Genomic DNA, 21,217 nt, shown 5'->3' on the forward strand with positions numbered 1-21,217 from the left:
TAACATTGTAAAATGCAGCCGTGGAAATATTTTAAAAAGCGTAATTTCATCTTGTAGATGTTCGTTAAACACATTAGAAGAGAATTATGGTAATGCATTTGGCACAATAATTGAGTCTCTGCGCCGTAGTGACGCCGTTCTACGAGCCCAAAATAAAATATAAATATTGTAATACATATCGATCAAATAAAAAGACGGCTTCAAAAATAACACTTTAATCTTACTTAATATTAGGTACAACATTAACACGATAATTTTATTCCTTTGCATCCTTTTGTAGGTAATGTAACACAGGTTCTTCGCTATCGTAGACTTCTTTAATAATACGCAGCACGTGTGATTGTATTAGTTCCACCTGTAAGTATATAAAAATTATCAGATTTATATTTAAACACAAATTCGTTAATCTTTACAACAGGTTTAAATTTATCTATATGGCCAGTTATGATTTGTACATTAAGTACAGTACACTAGTTATATATAAAAATGACGAAGTTTTCATAATTTTCTCATAATTTAATTTACCTGTAGAGGAGGACAATATCCATCATCTGTAGATCTTGCCAAAGTAATCAATACTGGTTTCGGTAACCGTTCCAAAAAGGGCTTTAAACAATTTTCAATTGTTTGTTTAATTTCATCCTCAGTGCTAATGTGATGAGGGAGCCCTCCTTGGTCCCTCGTACAGCCTCCCGCGAACACAGCCCACCAGTCGGGGCGTTCACCTAATCGCTTGGCTTCTTGCATTATTATAGGAACTAAATTAAATACCTGAAATACGTTAAAAATAAAAATAAGAAAACCGGAAATATGCAAACGTTTTTGGGCAGTTTTGGAATTACCTTTTGAATGAATGAATGAAAAATACTTTATTGTACACCATATAGGACAATTTAAAACACATAATAACTTATATCAATGTACAGAGGGCGGCCTTATCGCTGACAGCGATCTCTGCCAGGCAACCCAATTGACTAGGACAAATGCTGAGTATGGTGGTCAGTGGTGCATAATAAATTAAAAATTAAAGATGTTATTATAATAATATGTACTACAAATTTTTTTTCCTCGTGGCTTGCACATATAAGTATATTAATAAACATTTATATATACTAATAAATACATATATGTAAACAGATATCGTATCGATATCGGTAAATATATACATACATAATATAATAAATACACACATAAATACAATAAGTTTACCTTGTGATAATGTTCTGATTTATTTCCTTTATATTCCGTTAAATTGCCATGCTCTTCTAAATGCAAAAATAAGTCTTCTAGTTCTTGCAATTGTTGTTCACGAGACTGCATATTTAATTCTAGGGCTTCAATGTCATCATTTTCAGGCAAATCGAAACGGAATATATCTTCCAATAAATCGTACAATCCTATGCTTTCATATATATTTAAGAACGGGTTTGCGGTACTGAAAAAATCTAGATCGATGTCGAGAACAAATGGGACGTCGATAGCGAGCTGATTACTTAATTGCTCTATATCACAATCTGCACGATTACTTAGTTCTGCGACTGTTAGCATAAACTTTCTTTTGTTCACAAGCTGTGACGAGTAAAGTGCATCAGACAAATAGTAATTTTCCTTACTATCTACTCGGAGAAAGCCCGTAACGGGGTGGTCTCCGACGTGAATAAACCGTGAGCCGTCGGCAAATTGATTCGCCCACGGTGGTCTGATCCAAACCACGCGTTTTATATGCCCGGCGGCCGCCGACGGCACAATCCAATTTTCTATTTGTAATAATTGCAAAACTTTCCTCCCTGCCCTTGCTTCCTCTCCTTTTAATTTACGATCAATAAGCATGTCTGGGTGAGCATCTAAGTGCAATAAAGTCGTTCCTTCTAACGGTAATTTCTTTCCACCGATAGCTGAATATATAAACTGTAAGGCATCGTTATGCTCCTCCACTACATATATAGGAATCTTTTTGAAGCGTTTTAGATTTTCTATAGATTTACTTTCGCTCATATTTTAATTGCGCTGACCAATTTTCACTGAAAAGACAAATTTTAAAAAATTAGCAAAGTATAACCTGAAAGTTTTATACTTATAATAAAAGTAAAACCTACTTAAGTCATAGGTAGCTAAATTTTTGTTCTGAAATATGGAGCGAGGCTTTCTACCAGTGTTTCCGTGAAAGTAGCCTATATAACATTATATCTTTGCTGAGCCCGAAGAGGGGTCTCAAAGTGGGTCAAGGTTTAAGCCGAAATGAGGAAAATTCCGCCCTTATATATATCGGGGAAACTGCGCACTTGTTACTGGTTGTTGACTTTGGTGTATTCATAATTTGTAGCCCTGAATTGACAGTGATAGAACGCAATACCAAACAAACACTGCTTTTATGCAAACATTTTTATTTCACGTGATTTTCTACAGTGTTTGCCTACCACTAGATCTATTGAATGTTATCTACGCATGCTCTACATTTTCACGATGTCCTCTTCTTAATATAGGTAATAAGTAAGACGTTTTCACACTACTCTAATTTGAGTATAATATAGTTCAAGCTACCATTTATTTTAATTCATTAGAGTATTTTTTTGTCATAGTGTAACTTTTTATAGAATTCAGTTTGCGATATGGACATATCGCAAACTGAATGCAAATTACATATTTATTTCCTTCGTTTAGGCACTTTTAAGTGTGCTCGAGATGATTGCCATCATGAAGTCCTATTTTACATTCAGTCTTTTGAAGTTGCTCGTTACTGAAGGCATGATATTGGTACGGAGGGAGGGGTGTTGTGACGGCTCGCGGGGTCGATACTGCGCGCCACTGACGTCATTACGCTACTACGCCCGTCCAAACAGACCCCGCACTCCCACCCCCTGACCTATTGCGTCGTAACTCCTACACGGGTCAAGGCGCGAAAACCGCGCCTGTTCAGCCCGGATGTTTAATATGACTATCCTATGTGACGTAAATCGAATTGGACTTCTATGGGCCTATAAGACACATTAGGTTTTTATAATCAAAACAAAATTTTCAAGCATTTTCATGTCAGAAGGTGTAGCGTCAAAAAATTATTGAATTTCGGCAATTAACAAAATGTCCTAATCGAAAAAAATAAACTGATGCATGACATTATATTGAAAAAGCGGCTCAAATAAGTATAGTACTGCATAATGCATAAGATTAATCTAATATGACATAACACTAGTTAATTGCATTTGCGGCTCGCAAAGTAGTAGTAAAATCTGTTACAAAAATAAAAACAACCGCACAGAATACGCTTCCAGGTGTTCAGGCAATTATAAATTAATTAAAATTATGTTAAAAGTATTATGTAAGCCCTTAAAGCGAGGGTTACAACCTACTTTTTTCGCATTCATCAACATGCTTAAAGTCAGGTTAAGTTACAAAGTAAATTAAGTCGGATATTTGATGTCGTAAAGTTACATAAGTCTTAATCGTAAAAGTTGGAAAGGGCTTGTAACAGAATATCGAACATTAGTCGTTCTTGAATTTCATTGAAACATGTCGTTTTGTTAAAACTTGAACTGAGCAAAAGCACGACCGCAGGCGATACAATGGTTTCCTCTTTTACAAAAAGGTTCAAATGAATATGTAACGCTAGGAACTATTAAATTTTACAAGCTTAATCGTTGTGAGCATTGCGCCGAACAGAACATTGGAATAAATAACAGAATTGTGAATATTCAATATTTAAATTTTAAATATCTTTGATAAGGTCACACACTGCTTCCTATTAAAAAAAAAACATAGTTAATATATGAAATATAGCGCATTAGGATTTAGGGTAATTGGGAAAGTAGTAACATTCAGGTGAACTTTTGATTCATCAAAAAGGAATTACGGAGTTAATCTTGCCGCACAATTATCCACAATTACCCAAATTTGTGTAAGGTTAACCTAAATCTCTACTCTGCACTGTACAGTGTACACTACAGATATGACACATTAAATCAGTTGTGTTTATGATTTATTCTGATGACACTATCATCCTATAATATGGAGTGAATTAATAAGAGGAGAAATTAAATATAAGAGAAATACTGTGTAAATTATGGCTATATTTTGTTATTTATATCTGTGTTATAAAAGAGAGTACCTACAAACAATCTTTCCATTTTTTCCACAGTAGGTACATAACTTAAATATGAAGTATTCACACAATTTATTTGTTTCAAAAAATTTTAATAGCACAATTACCCTATATTCAACTAGGTACTAAAGTCAAAATTGTAAATATTAAAGATACAAATAAAACATGAATGAAACTTACATTTTAATTTATTTGTGGAGGTTTGCTTCAAATCAAAGAAGAGTAAAAAATTTTGATATTCAATTACAATTATCTATTTTCAATAGGTGTGCTATTCTTAACACAAACATTTCTTTAATGCATGGTAAATTAAGAGCTTTTTAATTTTTGTATGTATTTATTATCGAAATAAGAATAAAATTAATAATATTTTATTACTTAGATATTGATACTGATTTTCATTTTTCGAAATTTTTTATATTTTATAGTCTAAATAAATCAAAACAATTTGAATGTGACATTGACAGGGTGTTTGTTAATTGTGTCAGTGTCAAAGTCAATGTCATTTTTAAATCTAAATACGCAATTCACAGTAAGACTATTTAGTGCTGAAAATGAAAACCATTCACATCCAGTTTTTACTAGTAAGACCTGACCGCACTCTTTTACGTGTTTTAAAATTGTTTTATATTTAGAACAGACACAAGAGCTCGATATTCTTGTTTAGAATTTATTTTACTAAAAATATTGGTCTTTGCTTATCAATTAATCTTGCTAAGGTGTAACGGATTATCTACACGTTGTCTACACGTCATGTAATATAGTAGTCTTGTAGTAGTCCAATGCCACATGCAACCTGTGCATGCAACCCTTCATTTAATTACAAAATATTTTTTTTTTATTTTAGGTATTTGGGTTGGGTATTCGCTATGAAAAAAGTCCCGTCAACGCGGCGCTATCGGCGCGGATATCGCCGCGTTGACGGGACTTTTTTCAAAATTAATTAATTATTATGTTGTCAGTACTATAAAAATGAAATGCCCTGGAGTTGGGGTAAATAAAATGAAGGAGTCATCGAAAACAAGCTTAATTGAGTGTCGAGTATGCACGTTTATTTATTTATGGTATGATTATCAGAATTCGGAAAGATAGAGAATCATTATGACTTCTCTATTATATGCAAAGGTTTCCTTACTTTTCAATCTTTTATTTAGCACCCATAGTCCAGTTGGTAATGATAGCGTGGAAACACCTAATATCAATGTGGCCGATCCTAAAGCCGCGTTTCCATCTGCAAGAAAACGCGGCCTAGGGGTCGATCGGCCAAACTTAGTTGATAGTTTATACTTTCGCCGTGGGGAATATTTTGTGGCAAACACTTTACCCAACTTTACCACTTTGTCTTCGCCATGGGACATTTTTCGTGGCAACTTCTCGACATTCGCCGTGGGACATCTTTAGGCCATGCGCAGACGACAGACTATCCCTGACGCACTTTTTAGTCTGTGAAAATAGAACCTATGAAATTATATGCAGTAACGCACACGACGCGCAAAAAGTCCGGCGCACAAAAAATCCGTGTAATTCGGGCAGACCGCACCGCGCCGCTCCGCACAAAAGTGTGTGAAAAGAATTGAACGTTTGCTTCAACGCGCGCTAACGCAGACGGCGCACACTTTACACGATTTCCATAGCGTCTACGTCCCTACAGCTCTGCCGACAAAATGATCGAAGATGTGCGTCGTGTGCGTTGAGTCTGTGAAAAATCCGCGACCGACTTTTTGCGCGCCATTCAGACTTTTTGTGCGCCGCAGACTCGATCGCACAAAAAGTGTGCCGTCTGCGCAGGGCCATAATGGCACGATTAGACCGGACTCTCAGTGGAGTTTCGTTTGCAAAAATCGCGGACCTAAATCTGACTTCTGATATATATTATATAGATCCCAGACATCCTATAGACAGATGTTGCCAACCAGTTTTGTGGTCCCCCTGCCCGCACCCCGGTAATTAAATATGGCATACAAAGAAAAAAATAAAAATTTCCAAAACATGCCGTGTGGGGTATGAAATGAAAGAACTTATTGAGTAGATCACGAATATATAGCATACTATATACATTTCTTACACTTTCTCTAAGATTGTTTAGAAAATTTACGAAAATGGTCCATTTTTGAGTTAACTTTAAACCACTATAGATTGAAAACTCATGAATATATTTTTTAAATTATTATTTTAAATAATTAACAATAGTCCATTGTTTACGATTCAATATTTCGTACAGTGAAATAGTTACATGGGGGAGTGGGGGGAGCATTCAAAGATAGCGAGTATATTTTCAAGTTCATATAGTATATAGTTATTTTCATCAAATCCACCACATAGCTCACTTATATTATATTACGAACTATTGAATCATAAACAATGGACTATTGTTAATTATTTAAAATAACAATTTAAAAAATATATTCATGAGTTTTCAATCTATAGTGGTTTAAAGTTAACTCAAAAATGGACCATTTTCGTAAATTTTCTAAAAAATCTTAGAGAAAGTGTAAGAAATGTATATAGTATGCTATATATTCGTGATTTACTCAATAAGCTCTTTCATTTGATACCCCACACGGCATGTTTTGGAAATTTTTATTTTTTTCTTTGTATGCCATATTTAATTACCGGGGTGCGGGCAGGGGGACCACAAAACTGGTTGGCAACATCTGTCTATAGGATGTCTGGGACCTATACAATATATATCAGAAGTCAGATTTAGGTCCGCTATTTTTGCAAACGAACATCTCCTTGGAGCCTGCTCTAGATCTTCAAAATTTGCTATAGTGTGGCCCTAGTCTACGTAGTCACGTAGTTGTCGTCATGTTGCGCAACAGCGAAATCTAATATTCAAAATCTTTGATAGTTTGGGTGTGTATTCTTAGTTCTCTATCAATGACATCATAAGGCAAGAATAAGATTGAATTGAAATATTACAAAAATAAAAGGAGTAAAAAGCACTAAAAAGATTTATAAAACTGCAAATAATTTCTTCAAACTAAAATGTTGTGAACTCCTGAAAGTTAACATTATTTACCTTATCTTTTAACTCATAACTTATTATTGTTTCATCCAAGTTTCATCCCAAAGTAAGGAGTACAATTTACAAGCGAAGCTTGTGTGTAACTAACTGATATAGTACTGGCACAGATAATACATAATACATATAATAAAAGGAAAGGTGGTGTAAAATAAAAGCCACAATTGATTAAAACTAAATATAAATTTATTATTTTATAATGTTATGTAGTTTGCAAAAGGAAGTAATAATATTAATCCAATTGAAAGTATTCTATGATTACTTAAAAAAAATAGAACACAAACGAAAAACAATTAGATTCTGTCCTCTTCGCCTAAATTTGAAAGTACATTTTCTTAAATAAAGTCTAGTACTAAATGAATTAATTTAGAAAACCAAATTACATAAACACATAATATAAGCCCATTTGAATATCGTCATAAATGCTTCATACAATTTGAGACTTGCACCTGTGTTTGTTATAAAAAAATAGCATTTAATTATAATTATGAAAATGTAGCTTATTCTAAATTGACAACCAATGCAACGTGGTCAACTTAATCTTACGAACTAATGATGCTCTAGTACTCTAGTCAATAGCTACTAACTATCATGATATTTTGTAGATTTTATCTACTGATTGCTGCTTAATACGCAATGGCTATCTCAAACGTCTGACACGATTCATTGTCTAGCGCAAATGTTAAGGGTGGGGATCTTAAAGTTAAATAATTAATAAAATATATATATTTCTACACTTACCAACACAAAGTGAACCAAACATTTTTGTACTTTGTTCACTGAGCTTACGGGGCGAAGCCAAATAAGGCATCGAGTGGCTTCATGTTTTGAAATTATTGGAAAAGTTCAATACTAAATATTAAGTGATGTATAATATAAAAATGGTCGTATAGAACCAATACGGAAAGGCGTAAAATGGCACGATAGGCGGATCTTGAATGCTAAAAATCAAAATCGAGCGACTTGTTAGCTTGGTTTCTAAGATTTAAAGGATGATAATAATTGAACTATAAATTCGAACTTGAAGTTCTCAAACACCATGTCACCATAATAGAGAGACACTTATAAAATATTTTCATTGTTTGAAACATAAAGTAGCCGTTCCAATAAGAAAAAAGTTAAATGCGTGATTAAAATATATTTCTATGAAGATGCGTGAATTGACTTCTTATTAGAGAAAGTATTAAAGAGATTTCATACAAAAAAAATACACAAATTGGGAAAAACATAAGACTCCACTAGTATGCAACTTAAAACTAAAAAAAATGTTCACATTAAACATTTCTTTACTGGAACGGCTAGATTAAGATCCATCTATCGAGCCACTTTGTTGTTTCTATAGAAATAAATCTGTAATAAAGGGGTAAGCCTAGCCGGCAAACCCTAAGTAGAGAAAGGTGAGGCACCGATGTAAATCGAACACGATCATTGGATACAACCGTTTTATCTACTAGGTGTTACATGATACGGCAATTCTCTTCACCCTCGCGGATTTCGCCAAGCTGTAATATAAATGGGAAACATTAAAAATAATGGTCAAAGACAAGTAAATAAATCGTTCATTATTTGTCTAAGGGCTGATTTTTCAATCGTTGGTTAAAACTTATTCGTTGAATAACGTATTAAACTACCATATCAAAAATGTATTCTTCTTGCCCGTATTTGACAGTTTACAGGTGACATTTTAATATCATCGCGTAATTATTTATTGGATGGGTAAGTTTTAACCAAGGATTGAAAAATCGGCCCTAAATAATATATTTTAAGGTGATGAATTAATTTTTCTAACATTTACGGTCCTTTTTAAACCTTCGTAATTTTTATATTATTAAAGTTGTCGTGATGAAAATTCTTGACAAGAAAGTTCAATAGTAACACAATACGTCTACCGTTTTAGAAACATGATTCCATGATATTTTCTCGATAGAAAAAAAATACAAAGTTCTCATTGTTATTTTTTTTTAATCTCTGGCATCTTCAAAATAACAAACGTAAAGTTACGACTTTTTGGATATTAACTATAAAATATACAACCTATACGTCTACCGTGTTAGAATTTTGAAATATGCGATGGTTTTGAAATAAACAAGAAATACTTGAAATTAGCGCCTGACCAGCCAATATAGCGAGAGCCGCCCTGTACCTTCCTACCCCGATCGCTGCACGAGTCATTCCCGCTACGGCCGTCACACGGGGAACTTGTGTCGCTTGCGCAATCGTAAAAAAGGGTGACAACACGATAAGACAAAATGAGACAAATGGGGACAATAAAGAAAATAAGAAGAAGAAACATAAAGGTTGGAGGAAAAAGAATGCTTACAATTGGAACAAATTAATGAAGTAAGTTGGTTTTATTTTAAATTTGATGATAATTGTATTATAGACGATGTTTGATATGTACCCCTGTTTTAAGTACATAACGAATGTGTAAGATTTTTTCATTTATAGCATAAATAATCTTTTCAGAAATCCGGAATCCAGAAGGAAAATAAACCCACTGTGTTCACAATGTGAACCCACTCCTTCGTAAGTACCTTTATTCAGTCAAAAATGTATGTTATCAACGCTCTACTGGTTTTATCGCATGATTCCATTTTTAGCAAGAAGCAACAAAGTGCAAAGAAATAAAAAATCATGGTGAACTTAGTGGAAGTATGGTGGACGTAATATGGAATTATGGAACAGGAGCTCGTTGGAGTAGTATTATATTTAAAAAAATACGAAAAAATTTCAAGAATTTCTTAGTAGGTGGTAGATAAGTATGTTGTATAAAGAATTTGATGTTGATATTTATTTCATTTATACTTACTACACCTGTGCGGGAAATTGCTTAGTACTAAAACCGGTTTATATTCATATTTACATAGTAATGTGAGTTTTCATTTCGAAAAATTTTGTGTAAGTAAAATTGAGTTCCTGGGTGATCTGGAAACACAATTGGGCCCGGAGGATGGCGCTGCAGTCACTCCTCCTAATCACATGAACCGATTTGGATGAATATTTGTGTGCACATTTCATTGTTGTGGGATGATTGGTTGATTCGTTTTCACATTAGCTAATAATATTAGCTAATGTGAGTAATGTGTGTAATTAAGTTTACTTTCTAACAACAAAAATTATGTTAGAAAGTAAACTTAATTTAATGTTTATAATACATTATTATTGGTATAAATAAGCCAGTGTTCGTCTCACATTGCTGTACCTGCCTACCTATCCTACCAGGGCCTAACTTTGTTCTGGCTATTTTATTTTGATTATTTGTAATGAATTATTACAATTATACTTAATAGAGTGCAAAAAATAAATACATGCGTCCATATATTTTGTGTTTTTTTTAAACAATTTTTTTATTTAAAAAAATATCATTCTGACCGCGGCTTTGCCCGCGTGGAATTAGGTTATATCGTGAATCCTGTTTTATCCCACAGAAGTGTTCAGTTCGGATAAAAAGTATCCTATGTGTAAATCCAGGCAATTAGCTATATTTTATCAAAATTGGTAATGTAGTCTTGACGTGATTAAGTAACAACTAACAAAAAAATATACAAATTAACATCCAAAGTTTCGCATCAGTTTTACTGTATTAGCGATATCTTCCACTCTTGACTTTGACTGAGAAGAATTAGGGTTTATAACTTCTTTCAGAAATAGTACCTTTCATTTCTGGGCATGATGTAATATCTACGTCAGCATCAAATTCTATCTAAATCAATTCAGTAGTCCGCGTAATTAGGTACCATTTCATTTTTTCAGAGTAACAATATTTTTTGTTATTTTAAAGATTATTTATAACCTGTATTATTTTGTAATAAAGTAAACATTACGAAATAATAATAATTAATAATTATTAATAATGTCTAAGTAGTTGTTAAAAAGAAGATAATTTTGTGTTTATAAGCAAGAAAATAAAACCAATAAATCAACAATTAAATATATGTATAACAATATTATAACTGTATGACGACTCCATACATGTTTGTCCCGAGTCGGCCAGCGGCAGCGCGGCGAGTTTGCAAGAATGACTTCGTGCACACCCGCGTTCGCGATAGCGAGCTATTAGACTCCGCCCGCCAAGCAGTGGATTTTTTTTTGTGTATCGTCTTAATGCGTTATGTGCGTTTCTTTGCACCATGACATTTTACGATTATTTTAAAGCATTCAAACTACAAAAAGTAAACTGAAAAATACTCCATTTCATATAATTAACAATAAAAAGCACAAAATACGCACCCCTTCCCGACGCGGGAACTTGTGTGCGAGCTCGCGGTGTCTCTGCGCGCTCGTGCTCACCTGCCGCCGCTGTCTCTCCGACACAGCCACCTCCTGATTAACATTATTTTTATTAGGTATATTATATTATATTATTGGCTAGCAATAAAATGACGCTTTCAATACATGATTATATAATTTGACAGGATTCTTGTATAAGTCATAGATAAATCGTTGTAAAATTACACGAAGTCAATTCTTTACTCATATAATATCTGAACTAGTACTAATTTTTTAAAAATTTATTGAGTTGGGTTGCGAGTAAAATTTCAAGGTCATGGCAATACCGTCAAGTTATGGAGTAAAGCAACGATTTTGGTATCTTTGAATCTTGCCAAAGCAGTTTCACTTCTGACACGTGTGCTCAGCTCAAACGCTCCTTTTATCTGTACCAGCTTCACCGTGCGGTGCACTAGGTACCCACCTCCTGGTCGGTGTTGAGCAGCGCCGTGGTGAAGGTGTCGGCCACGAACCACTTCTGGCCCTTCATCACGATGTCGCGCGGCGGGTCGTGGTCCGCGCCCGCGTCCGCCGACCACACGGTGGCCACTGCGCCCGGCTCCAGCTTCACCGTGCGGTGGAACTTGAACAGGGTCTCCTGTTCGCCCGCCTTGCGTATCAGCTGGTAGCCGCCGAGGCTTTGCTCCTGTTGTGGAGGTGCATTAGTGTAAGTAAGTAAGTGTGATGAAGAGCACTACAATTTAGACAGCACTAGAAATTAACAGCACAATTACACCCCAAAATCAAATTGAATAACTGGAATAGATTATTTTGATCATTAGAGGGTTGTGAATTTATACATATTTAATATGAAATAAAATAATTCTCATATAAGAAATGTTACTTAAAACATTTAGGTATAATTTTACATTTGTGCACTCTTTATTATTCTTGTCCTTTTCAATTTACACTATCACATCCAAACAACAATAACACGCATATTAATCAGTTCTTTAAAGAAACGAATCTTCAATGGCGGCGCTTATCATTCCCTCTCGCTCACACACGGTATGCAAAAAAAAAATGGAAAAATAAAATTACTAAAATGTATTTGATTTTCCCTATAATAGTTTTTATCATAAATTTACAATGACAATTATGCATTTGCGAAAGTAAATAATGTTTTATTGGAATTTGACAAAATATGTTCTTTGGGAAAAGTTGTTCAGTTTAATGGGCATATTACAAGTATTATGGGGATTTTATTACATTCTGTATACGTAAATATGATAATTCATATAAATACACAAATACAATAACAAAAAAGTTTGCTAACAAACAATTTGAAATAATTAATAAAATAATTATCAATTTACGTTATTTTTATTTTCTTTTTTGCTGATCCTACCATCTGTCAAAGTCAGCTTTGGCCGCCATTGAAGATTCGTTTCTTTATTGAACTGACTAATACCTTCTTCCCCTTATTCCTGATCTTCACAAAGCTGCCATCGGGGCAGGCCTCCGCGATCTCCAGGTCGCCCTTGGCGCTGGAGGTGACGCTGAAGTCCTGCAGGCTGCGCTCCTCGCTCTCGTCGAGCAGCGTCCGCTTGCGCGCCGCCCGCAGCGGGGTCGCGCGCCGCCCGGGCGTGATGCGCCCGCTGCCGCTCGCGCTCGCGCCGCTCATTGATGTGCGGGACTCGCGCCCAGGGGACTGGGAGGTCAGGTTCAACCTGTGGACGATTGGAAATTTAGTTTATTTAAAATTTATAAATGTAATGAAGCGGTGTAACAGTTAAATTTTGCACTTGTAGATCTCGATTAAGAAAATTGTTATTAACGTGAAATGTTCAAACTTAAGGCCAGGGGACTGGGAGGTCAGGTTCAACCTGTGGGCGATTGGAAATTAAGCTTTGTGTTTTGAATTTATGGGAGAAATGAAACAGTGCAACTGTAAACTTTTCTAGTTTTAGTGAGAATAAATACTACAGCTTACCGCCCGCGGCTTCGCCCGCTTTGTCTAAAACCTAATAAATTATATACTAAAACCTTCCTCTTGAATTACTCTATCTATTAAAAAAACCGCATCAAAATCTGTTGCGTAGTTTTAAAGATTTAAGCATACAAAGGGACATAGGGACAGAGAAAGCGACTTTATTTTATACTATGTAGTGATGATTTATAGATGAAATGAAGCGGTGTAACAGTTAACTTTTGCACTTGTAGATCTCGATTAAGAAAATTATTATTGACGTGAAATGTTCATTATCTACAATATTAAAACAACCTTGCTTATTACAAAGGGTTTTTCAGCCTTTACACATCCCCATTTACATACTTCGTACATAAATCACACTAACCTATCCTCCTCGCCCTCGATAAGCGCGCGGTAGGTAGCGATCTCGTGGTCGAGCGATATCTTGATATCCATGAGTGTAGCGTATTCCCGCAACTGCGCCGCCATCTCGTCCCGCAAGCGAGCCAACTCTTGTTCGAGAGACGCCAAGTCTTCGGCGTGACGAGCACGTTCGGATTCAAGTTGACGTTCCAGTTCACGGCAACGGTTCTAGTGGAAGAAATTGTTATTAGTTTTCTAACGTAATTAGGAATATATTTTATGGAAAAAATATTTTATATGTGTTTGAACATGCAGGTATAGCAGGAAGATTTGATACAGGATCTATTGGAATTTAACAAATCTACAGAAATCAAATATTTGATAAAATTGTCGAAAAAAAATGTAATTTAATTCGCGGGTTCGAATACCGCCTCGTGCACTAATTTTCTATTCTTTAAAAATGTCTCAAATGAAATTCCTGTAAATATTTCCGAAGGTTTACGATATGGACACACCGGTTTAGGTCAACAAGAAACACTTTAATAGGCAATTTTAGCATGTTTTATATTTCTTGTACTAAAATTTGCTACAAAACAATAAACTTTTGGGGTTTTAAGGGGTCGCCTGGAAGAGATCACTCTGAGGTAATAAGGCCGCCCCATTATACATATTAAAGCTGTATGAGATCGTTATTTTCTTTTCCATTTTATAACAACAATATGTATAATAAAGTGTTAAATAAATAAATAAATAAATAAATAAAATAAATAAATAAACTTACGCTAAGCGCGGCATTCTTGTTCTCCAGATCGTTGAGCGTCGAGTTGAGGCTGTCGATGCGTGTGCGCATCGTGCGCAGTTCCTCCACGGCCACGGTAGCGGCATTGCTGTTGCGGTTCGACGCCGCTTGTAGGTTCTTCAACTGCTTGCGGAATAATATTTATTTGTAATTAAAAAGCACATAATTATTTATTGTCAATGTTTAGTTTCTAATTATTCTTAGACATGTTTTGTGCTGTTTCTATGAAATGTATATGACAAATAAACACTTATATCTCTCCTTTTTGTTTTTATTTTTTAAAACAAAGTTAATTGCATGTAATTCAACCGTATAATAATTAAGACATTATATCCTAAATGAGCTGACTCAGATATTATTTTGCAATGCCCAATGCTAAACAAAATCATTATAATTTTCAACTTCACATAGTTTTGATAAAAATAAATATCTCTTGTTATGTTTACTACATGTCATATCAATTTCAACCATGATCTTAATCACACAGCTTACATAATAGCAATTTATTTATAACGAAACATTACAGAGCGATCGCTGCGATATTTTTCAAGATAAGATATCGTAATTATCGCGCCTGCTATCGTTGTGTGTAAAGAAATTTCTTGTACCTATATATAAAAAACCTTCAAACAATTATAATAATGCACAAAGATATTTATCTTTGTGCATGTGTACTTCTTTAGGCGCATTGAGAGTAAAATTTCAAGGTCGCGTCATGGAGTAAGGCGACAATTTTGGTATCTTAGAATCTTGCCAAAGAAGTTTCACTTCTGACACGTGTGCTCAGCACCCACGCTCTTTTCTTATTAGTACATGTACCTACATGCTCACATCGTTACCAATGATAAAATGAATAAAAATCGCTGTTTGAGGAAGTCATGATAATATAAAGATATACCTTATTTTCATAGAGAGCTTCGATTTCATCCCGGTTTGCCTTGATATTGGCCTCCTGTTGTTCGCGCAGCTCTTGCAGGCTCTGTTGTAACTTAGCTTCGTATTGCTGGGCAAGACGACCATCTGTATTGAAAAGTTTAAATTATTTTCAAATTGAGTAAAAAGTTAATTGTTGAATTAAACTTCATTATTAAAGTAACAATTTTCAATTTCGAAGTTATCATTAAATGAAAACAACAAACACTTGATAAGATAATATTAATGACAAAGCACAATAATACAAAGCATTTGACTGCATTTTAACACGTAAATACTTAAACCGGAAATGTTATTTATTTTTTTCTACATAACAAAAGCATATATTATAGCAAAGTAATATATTATGCTTAGGTATTTTTAGTTATAATGTATAAATGAACACGTTTTTTAAAATATGCTTTAATATACGTGATTATAAAATAACTATGACATTTTGTATTATTAATGATTATATCATCTTCAGTATAAACATAAAAACTTTAGTAAATATGTAAAATAAACAAATTAGAACATTCAACAACAAAATGTCTGCTTATATTCGAATTTCACTGTATTTATAAATATTATTTCAGAACTCGTTATAGATAATTTAAGTCTAATTAATTCCTCTTTGTAATGCTTCGATAACCTCGAAATAAATCTACGTACCTACACAATGTACCGAAATATATAAGAGAACAAGTTTTTAAAACAGTTATTAGGAACTTGGAATAACTTTCGTCTATAAAATTATCCAAACCGTATAATATGTATTACGAAACCAGACAAATGTAATGGTGTTATATTTCAATTATAGGAAGTAAATACTTACCAATTTCAGAAATCTCGACCTGTCTGCGTGTACGGGTTTCTTGTAACTCTTGTTGGAACACCTGGTCCTTGAAAGAGAGCTCCTCCCGTAGACTTTGCACCGTGTTCTCCATGTCGATGCGGCAAAGCATCTCCTCCTCGAGGGTCTTACGCGTGTCGGCGTATACTTTACGCAATTTCTCCAATTCCTTGGCGAGGTCCTAGTAAAAATCGTAAATTTTATAATTAAACATACAAAACTATTCGCGCGCGAATTTGCAAAACTATTGAAAAAGTTAAGGAAAAATATTATGAATAAAATTTGCGCGGCAATTTTTGAAAAAGGAATTATTTTTCTTTTTCACAGACGTGAAATGGAAACTCGTAGAACTGGTTTTTATCAAAAACAATACAAAGTTCAATGCACATTTAATTAGAATAATTGGGAATAACATTTAATATGTGTGTCTGCTAGAAATTAAAATACATACTCTAGCTTCATCTTGAGCCTTCTTTTTATCAGCAAGGGCAGTGTTGTATTTGTTGCTTTCTTCCGTGAACCGCGCTTCGTAGTGACGCGCCAAATTGTCTGCTTGTTGCCAGTCTTTTGTCTTCTTGTCCAAGCTAAATAAGATGAACATGAGAAATAATTAAAGTCCAGAAATAATGATTGAAGATAAAAATTAAATGTAATTAATATTTATCTTCAATCATGCGCTCAATTAATGTTAAAATATAAATACACAATTATCTATCCATATAGTTTAATACATATTTAAATATAGCATTATAAGGCCATAGGTAGGTCTATTTTTTATTTTCCAGTAAGCGTAATGGGAAAGATAATAATTTTTGGTTGCAGAAAATAAAAGAAAGAGGCGGAACGCATATTCATTATCTAGATTCCGCTACTGAATTGAATTTTGCAAAATAACCCCTAAATATTGAACTATTAATCTCAGAGTCCCCTTCAATGACGTTGAATACTATCATAGCGTGAGCAACAAAATTGCCTGGTAGTACTTGTCACCAGGCAATATTGCCGGCATTAGTTTTTTTAAATTTTTTAACAAAAAATATTAAATTAGGTACAAAAGAATATTACACATGCCATGTACCTATAACCACGATTTGTACACAATGACAGCATAAAATATTATGAATTTTTATTCACCCACGTCACGGTTTACAATTTACATGATCAAATTTACAAAGCCGTAAGAAACAGCGTTTTAAGCTTTATTCATACGGAATAAAGATTAGAACTGCGAATGTTTTCGTTATCCCCTGTGACCATTGGGTACTATTTATAATGATTACGTAACATAACTTAGTCAGACATTTTTACGGCAAAGACTAGTAGTTCGGTACAAGGTAATGGTGTCATTGACAAAATAAGCACTGTAAATAAACAACCTCATTGAAGGTTGAGATTCTACTATAGGTACAACCAACTAATATCCATCACAAGATTACTTCATCTCGTGTCTAAAACCAAATAGGTATGTAGGTATAAAACCAAGGAATTTCAGTTCAATTTTAACGTAATCTATCGTACCTAATTGTTTACAAAAACAACATATTTAACAAGAGTTTTCAAACTTAAATTGCCATCGATACTTGAGAAAAAGCTTGGCTTAGAACCACTACCTTTTCACCACCCCTGTTAACTCTTTGTACGCTTACGAGTTACGGCGGCTAACTATGAATAACAATGGTTTAACTGAAGTCATCTTAATTTACAGGAAAGTCTTGAATTAAATTTTCTTCAATATTATTTTATACCGTTTCTTATTCTATACATTGGTACATAAGAAATACACATGTGATGAAAATTGCGAAATAACGGATAACTCTACGCGGGAGATCAGGCGTGCTTTGTTATATAAATATATCCCGTACAAAATAAATATAAAATAGAGCACATTTATTATAAAATTTATAATGATAACAACGATGTTAGGTTGACCTCATTTGAAAATCTTTATAAACGAGGGGGCAAGGGTACGTCACGGTTATATTTGATAAAATTACGTCATCGACGCGACTCGCGAGCTTTACGATTTACATTCTCACATAATCGCCGGATGTTATTTTAAGTATCGTAAAATTTTAACATCAACATTGATTGTACATTATTGAATATAATTTTTAAGGTTCCGTACCGAAGGGTAAACCGGGACCCTAACTATTACTGAGACTTCGTTGTCTGTCTGTTTCCAGGCTGTATCTCATAAACCGTGATAGCTAGAAAGCTGAAATTTCACAAAATATGATGTACATATTTCCGTTGCTGCTATAACAACAAATACTAAAAATTCATAAAAATAAAATATTAAGGGGGTCATAGTTCGGAACCATTCGTGCGCAAGTACGACTCGCACTTGGCCGGTTTTAGTATTTTATCATTATTGGATTTTAAGTAAAGTGATGTCACATAAGTTATTTGTCATGTTTACGTATTTAATTGTTTGTAATTCTGTGGGCGTAAGGTCGATTCGATGTGACTTAGTTCTCATGGTCAACAACCTGAAGTCAAGGTAGCCCTACCCATCTGGATAGCCTATAAATAGTGCTGTCATAAATACCTATAAAATGTATGAGCCAATGACTCAAAAAATATAAAGTTAGTATGATCTTGTACTGTTGTGCCTATCTGTTGCATTTTTAAACTATGACTACTTATTATGAAACGAATTTTTCACAATAAACTTCAAAACGATTTTCATTCTATTCTTAACAATGTAAATCAGATGAGCAGGCAAATCCACGGGCTGAAAACTGGTGTACAATAAAACAAAACATTAGGAAGTTATGACACTCCATGGTGGATATGATGCATAATTTGTCAGATGCAGGAAATACCTATAATTAAAGACCACATAACAACAAACTTCTAAGTGGTAAACAAGAAAAATATTTGATCTAAATATAAATTATAATTAAGCAAGTTTGAGGCTACTTATAAGGCTATCCAAATGGGACAATCCCAAGTAAAAACAAAATAAAAATGTTAATTGATACGCAACTGAATTTTTTCCAAAATTGTTACTTACAGGTTTATTATTCGCTGAAATCATGACACAAGTTTCAATGAGAGCGAATTTCTATGAGGCAAATGCATCTGTTTCCACTAAATAGAAAGACAATACAATTGATTCAATAAAATTAAATACTGCCAATATGGCAAAAGGAACAAATAAATCTGTGTGAACCCTCTTTTTCTGTATCAATTATTCATTTAAATAAATATCTCAAATAACAAATAAAACAATAAATTATTTTAACCATATACAAATGCAATATTTATTCAGGTATATTTATTATAAAATGTAATTAGTAGGTTAAGCAAACTTTGTATTAGTCATTCAATAATTTTTTTGTAATACAGGGAATAAAACATATTTAATATGAATTTGCCAAATTTTATAATAAAAAATCAATTCAATAAGCAATGCTTATTGCTTTAACAAACAATTTGTTCATCACATTCAAATGCTTTATAAATATAAATTTATAAAGAATAGAAAAAGGTGTGTCCCTTAGACAAATAAAACTGAAAGAATATAATAAATTTGATTGCTCTGGTGGGTCACGAGTGGCTGAATTGGTCAGGCATCCGCCCCGGAATGGCACGAAAGGATGCGGGTTCGAGTCCCGCCTCGTGTTCAATTTTTTCTATTCTATTCTTTATAAATTTATAATTTGTTCATCATTTTATAAATTTGACAAATAGTACTACCTAATATTATTTAAAGTCTTAAGAATATTTATTTGCTTTTAAATGTGAAAATTACTAATAACTAAAGAAACTTACATATATCACATATGTTTACAAGAAAATGCAAATAGAGAATCAAATAATGAGTAAATAACCTTGACTGAAATAGATTGTAAATGAGGACATTAACCATTTTTTATTATTTAGGCCAAGATTATACGAAGCTTATTAGATTTGTGAGGTAAATCTAAATTTGATTGTTTGTTTCTGTTTAATGCTGGTCAGGTATTTTTAATTTTTAACAAATATAATACTCAGTTCACATAATGTTGTACCTACCTAACATTTGTTTACAAACATTGTATACAAAGTTATTTGAGTGAAATGGTTAGCTGAAACATTAAATGGACATGTTGGTAGTATACAATTGGTTTGTTATATCGAGGTATGATGTCACTGTGTCGTAAAGGCGAGGTCGCGCGCGCTCGTCATTGCGTGCCCGAAATGAAATGCCGCCGATGACGTAAACTGTGCTAAGGTTAGCCGGAAGAAATTTCAATAAAAATAACCTATCTAAGCTAAAATATAAGCACAAATAAAACGTGTTCCAATTAATTAGAGCTTACTATAACATAATGCTTACACTGTTATGAAAATTTATTACAACATACCGTTTCTTTAGGTCATCGTTTTCTTCGTACAATCTCTTGAGATCGATTTCCAACTTAGCCTTCTCGCGGGATGTATCATCTAACAGTTTTCTGGCATCTTGTAATTCATGCTCATACATTCCCTTTATGTTGGAAACCTCGCGTGTGACGACCTCCTGTGTGGTTTGTATTTCACGACGCAGCCCCGAATTCTCGCTTTCGAGTTGGCGTACTTTATCGATATAGGCTGCAAGGCGGTCATTGAGATTTTGTAAATGCTCCTTTTCTTGTAAACGACTGTGTCTCGTTGGACTTAGAGGGCTATTCGGCCGGCCGGCAGAACTAGAAGGGCGGCTACCAACAGGAGTGCTTGATTGTGGTGGGCTTTGCACTGATGACACAACACTTATGTTAGAAGACGACGTAACAGTCTTTTTAGATTTTGTTGACATTTTGAATATTTATTTCAGTCACTATTTTCTAAATACACGCGGAAATAATTCCACAACACCTTATTATCGAAGGCAAGCGTACAACTCCGTTTCTCTTCAACCTGTAAACCCAAGCTAATGTGGTCACGTGACCGTTGAGTCATACTAAAATGTTACCAACATTTATGTCAATTACTACAGATAATAAAATTCCGATACATTTAAA

At 33.9% G+C, this 21,217-nt stretch overlaps 3 protein-coding genes across 5 annotated transcripts; 1 reads left to right on the forward strand and 2 right to left on the reverse strand.

Annotated features, from left to right (window-relative positions):
• Positions 1–216: 216 nt before the first annotated feature.
• Positions 217–4,534, reverse strand: MESR6 (misexpression suppressor of ras 6). Of its 2 annotated transcripts, none has more exons than XM_090103430.1 (4): positions 4,277–4,534; positions 1,210–2,021; positions 526–771; positions 217–355 (listed from the first exon to the last, which is right to left on the reverse strand). In XM_090103430.1, exons 2-4 carry the CDS (start codon positions 1,993–1,995, stop codon positions 257–259), a joined length of 1,131 nt encoding a protein of 376 aa, XP_089959556.1. In that variant the 5' UTR covers positions 1,996–2,021; positions 4,277–4,534; the 3' UTR covers positions 217–256. The 2 variants fall into 2 exon arrangements, with proteins under 2 accessions (XP_089959556.1, XP_089959557.1); XM_090103431.1 differs by lacking the exon at positions 4,277–4,534 and adding an exon at positions 4,107–4,232.
• A 2,751-nt stretch (positions 4,535–7,285) lies between these two features.
• LOC149907919 (lamin-C-like) lies at positions 7,286–21,151 on the reverse strand. Of its 2 annotated transcripts, none has more exons than XM_090103036.1 (10): positions 20,582–21,151; positions 16,681–16,813; positions 16,212–16,410; positions 15,363–15,484; positions 14,447–14,587; positions 13,688–13,893; positions 12,802–13,060; positions 11,815–12,036; positions 11,352–11,444; positions 7,286–8,623 (listed from the first exon to the last, which is right to left on the reverse strand). In XM_090103036.1, exons 1-10 carry the CDS (start codon positions 21,010–21,012, stop codon positions 8,579–8,581), a joined length of 1,851 nt encoding a protein of 616 aa, XP_089959162.1. In that variant the 5' UTR covers positions 21,013–21,151; the 3' UTR covers positions 7,286–8,578. The 2 variants fall into 2 exon arrangements, with proteins under 2 accessions (XP_089959162.1, XP_089959161.1); XM_090103035.1 differs by having other exon boundaries at positions 14,447–14,590.
• On the forward strand, positions 8,635–10,175 carry LOC149907920 (uncharacterized). Its single transcript, XM_090102402.1, has 4 exons — positions 8,635–8,656; positions 9,239–9,461; positions 9,588–9,647; positions 9,722–10,175. The coding sequence occupies exons 1-4, from the start codon at positions 8,635–8,637 to the stop codon at positions 9,747–9,749; spliced, it is 333 nt and encodes a 110-aa protein (XP_089958528.1). The 3' UTR covers positions 9,750–10,175.
• Positions 21,152–21,217: the final 66 nt, after the last annotated feature.

This window comes from Colias eurytheme, chromosome 6 (genome assembly GCF_061535395.1).
Source record: "Colias eurytheme isolate Ceu_HAF_F1 chromosome 6, ilColEury1 Martin Lab GWU primary, whole genome shotgun sequence".
Taxonomy (NCBI): domain Eukaryota; kingdom Metazoa; phylum Arthropoda; class Insecta; order Lepidoptera; family Pieridae; genus Colias; species Colias eurytheme.

Excerpts from the sequence above, each read along its gene's own strand:
- MESR6 (XM_090103430.1), bottom strand. The coding sequence starts at position 1,995 with ATGAGCGAAAGTAAATCTATAGAAAATCTAAAACGCTTCAAAAAGATT. Across the intron at positions 772-1,209 it reads AATCAGAACATTATCACAAG|GTATTTAATTTAGTTCCTAT; the intron begins GTAAACTTATTG and ends AACGTATTTCAG. Across the intron at positions 356-525 it reads GATATTGTCCTCCTCTACAG|GTGGAACTAATACAATCACA; the intron begins GTAAATTAAATT and ends ATATACTTACAG.
- LOC149907920 (XM_090102402.1), top strand. The coding sequence starts at position 8,635 with ATGGGAAACATTAAAAATAATG. Across the intron at positions 8,657-9,238 it reads GGGAAACATTAAAAATAATG|CCAATATAGCGAGAGCCGCC; the intron begins GTCAAAGACAAG and ends GCGCCTGACCAG. Across the intron at positions 9,648-9,721 it reads CAATGTGAACCCACTCCTTC|CAAGAAGCAACAAAGTGCAA; the intron begins GTAAGTACCTTT and ends TTCCATTTTTAG.
- LOC149907919 (XM_090103035.1), bottom strand. The coding sequence starts at position 21,012 with ATGTCAACAAAATCTAAAAAGACTGTTACGTCGTCTTCTAACATAAGT. Across the intron at positions 12,037-12,801 it reads TCAGGAATAAGGGGAAGAAG|GAGCAAAGCCTCGGCGGCTA; the intron begins GTATTAGTCAGT and ends CCTCCACAACAG. Across the intron at positions 11,445-11,814 it reads TGCTCAACACCGACCAGGAG|GAGGTGGCTGTGTCGGAGAG; the intron begins GTGGGTACCTAG and ends AATGTTAATCAG.